Source organism: Calidris pugnax, unplaced genomic scaffold (assembly GCF_001431845.1).
Source record: "Calidris pugnax isolate Ruff unplaced genomic scaffold, ASM143184v1 scaffold439, whole genome shotgun sequence".
NCBI lineage: Eukaryota > Metazoa > Chordata > Aves > Charadriiformes > Scolopacidae > Calidris > Calidris pugnax.
In genome coordinates this window covers 107,042-108,869 of record NW_015092982.1, presented here as the reverse complement: position 1 = coordinate 108,869, position 1,828 = coordinate 107,042, and the positions used below count along the sequence as shown (strand labels likewise).

Sequence of the window (1,828 nt, the reverse complement as noted above, 5' to 3'; positions counted from 1 at the left end):
GATGGATGGATGGATGGATGGATGGATGGAGGGTTGGAAGAACCAAGGGATGGAGAGATGGACAGACAGATGGAAGGATGGATGGACAGATGGAAGGATGGATGGACAGAAGGCTGGATGGGATGGAAGGATGGAACAAGGGTTGGATGAAGGGTTGGAAGGACCAAGGGATGGACGGATGGATGGATGGAAGGATGGATGGATGGAAGGATGGATGGATGGAGAGATGGACAGGAGGCTGGAAGGATGGATGGACACACAGAGGGTTGGAAGGACAGAGGGATGGATGGATGGAGAGATGGATGGAAGGATGGATGGATGGACAGAAAGACGCATGGATGGAAAGACAGAGGGATGGACAGAAGGATGGATGGATGGATGAAGGGATGGAGGGATGGGTGGAAGGATGGAGACCCAGACAGAGGGATGGAAGAATGGATGGAAGGAGGGATGGACAGAGGGATGGAAGGAGGGATGGATGGATGGATGGATGGATGGATGGATGGATGGATGGATGGATGGATGGATGGATGGATGGATGGATGGATGGATGGATGGATGGATGGATGGATGGATGGATGGATGGATGGATGGATGGATGGATGGATGGATGGATGGATGGATGGATGGATGGATGGATGGAGGGTTGGAAGGACCAAGGGATCGATGGATGGACAGATGGGCAGAGGGATGGATGGATGGACAGATGGACAGATGGATGGATGGAGGGTTGGAAGGACCAAGGGATCGATGGATGGACAGATGGGCAGAGGGATGGATGGATGGACAGATGGACAGATGGATGGATGGAGGGTTGGAAGGACCAAGGGATGGAGAGATGGACAGATGGACAGACGATGGAAGGATGGATGGATGGATGGACAGATGGACAGAGGGATGGAAGAGATGGCGGAATGGATGGACGGAGGGTTGGATGAAGGGTTGGATGAAGGGTTGGAAGGACCAAGTGATGGATGGATGGATGGATGGATGGATGGATGGATGGATGGAGGGTTGGAAGAACCAAGGGATGGAGAGATGGACAGACAGATGGAAGGATGGATGGACAGATGGAAGGATGGATGGACAGAAGGCTGGATGGGATGGAAGGATGGAACAAGGGTTGGATGAAGGGTTGGAAGGACCAAGGGATGGACGGATGGATGGATGGAAGGATGGATGGATGGAAGGATGGATGGATGGAGAGATGGACAGGAGGCTGGAAGGATGGATGGACACACAGAGGGTTGGAAGGACAGAGGGATGGATGGATGGAGAGATGGATGGAAGGATGGATGGATGGACAGAAAGACGCATGGATGGAAAGACAGAGGGATGGACAGAAGGATGGATGGATGGATGAAGGGATGGAGGGATGGGTGGAAGGATGGAGACCCAGACAGAGGGATGGAAGAATGGATGGAAGGAGGGATGGACAGAGGGATGGAAGGATGGATGGATGGATGGATGGATGGATGGATGGATGGATGGATGGAAGGAGGGATGGATGGATGGATGGATGGATGGAGGGACCAACAGATCCCCCCCTCCCCCAGAACGTCTCTTCCGCTGCCGCTTCACCACCTCCCGGGCCTCGCGCCGTCCCAGCGCCGGGCGGAAGCTGGTGCTGCTCCGGGGTCGCTTCCAGGCCCCCCCCGGCCCCCCCGGGACCTCCCCGGGGCTTTTCGTCGCCTTCTGCGCCCCCCTGGACCCCCCGCCCTGGCCCTGCCCCGACTGTCTCCTGCTGCCCGCCTTCCAGAGCCGCCACGCGCCCGACCTCGCCCTGCTCGACGTCTCCGACAGGTCAGGGGTTTGGGGGGGACCCAGG

General features: G+C 56.5%; 1 protein-coding gene across 1 annotated transcript in view; it reads left to right on the top strand.

The window, feature by feature from the left end:
- The first annotated feature begins 906 nt into the window (after positions 1-906).
- Positions 907-1,828, top strand: part of LOC106900635 (fibroin heavy chain-like) — an 18,653-nt gene continuing 17,731 nt past the window's right edge. The window contains exons 1-2 of the mRNA XM_014962768.1: positions 907-967; positions 1,557-1,803. Of these exons, the coding sequence (XP_014818254.1) occupies positions 907-967; positions 1,557-1,803 (308 nt within the window). The remainder of the gene's footprint in view (positions 968-1,556; positions 1,804-1,828) is intronic.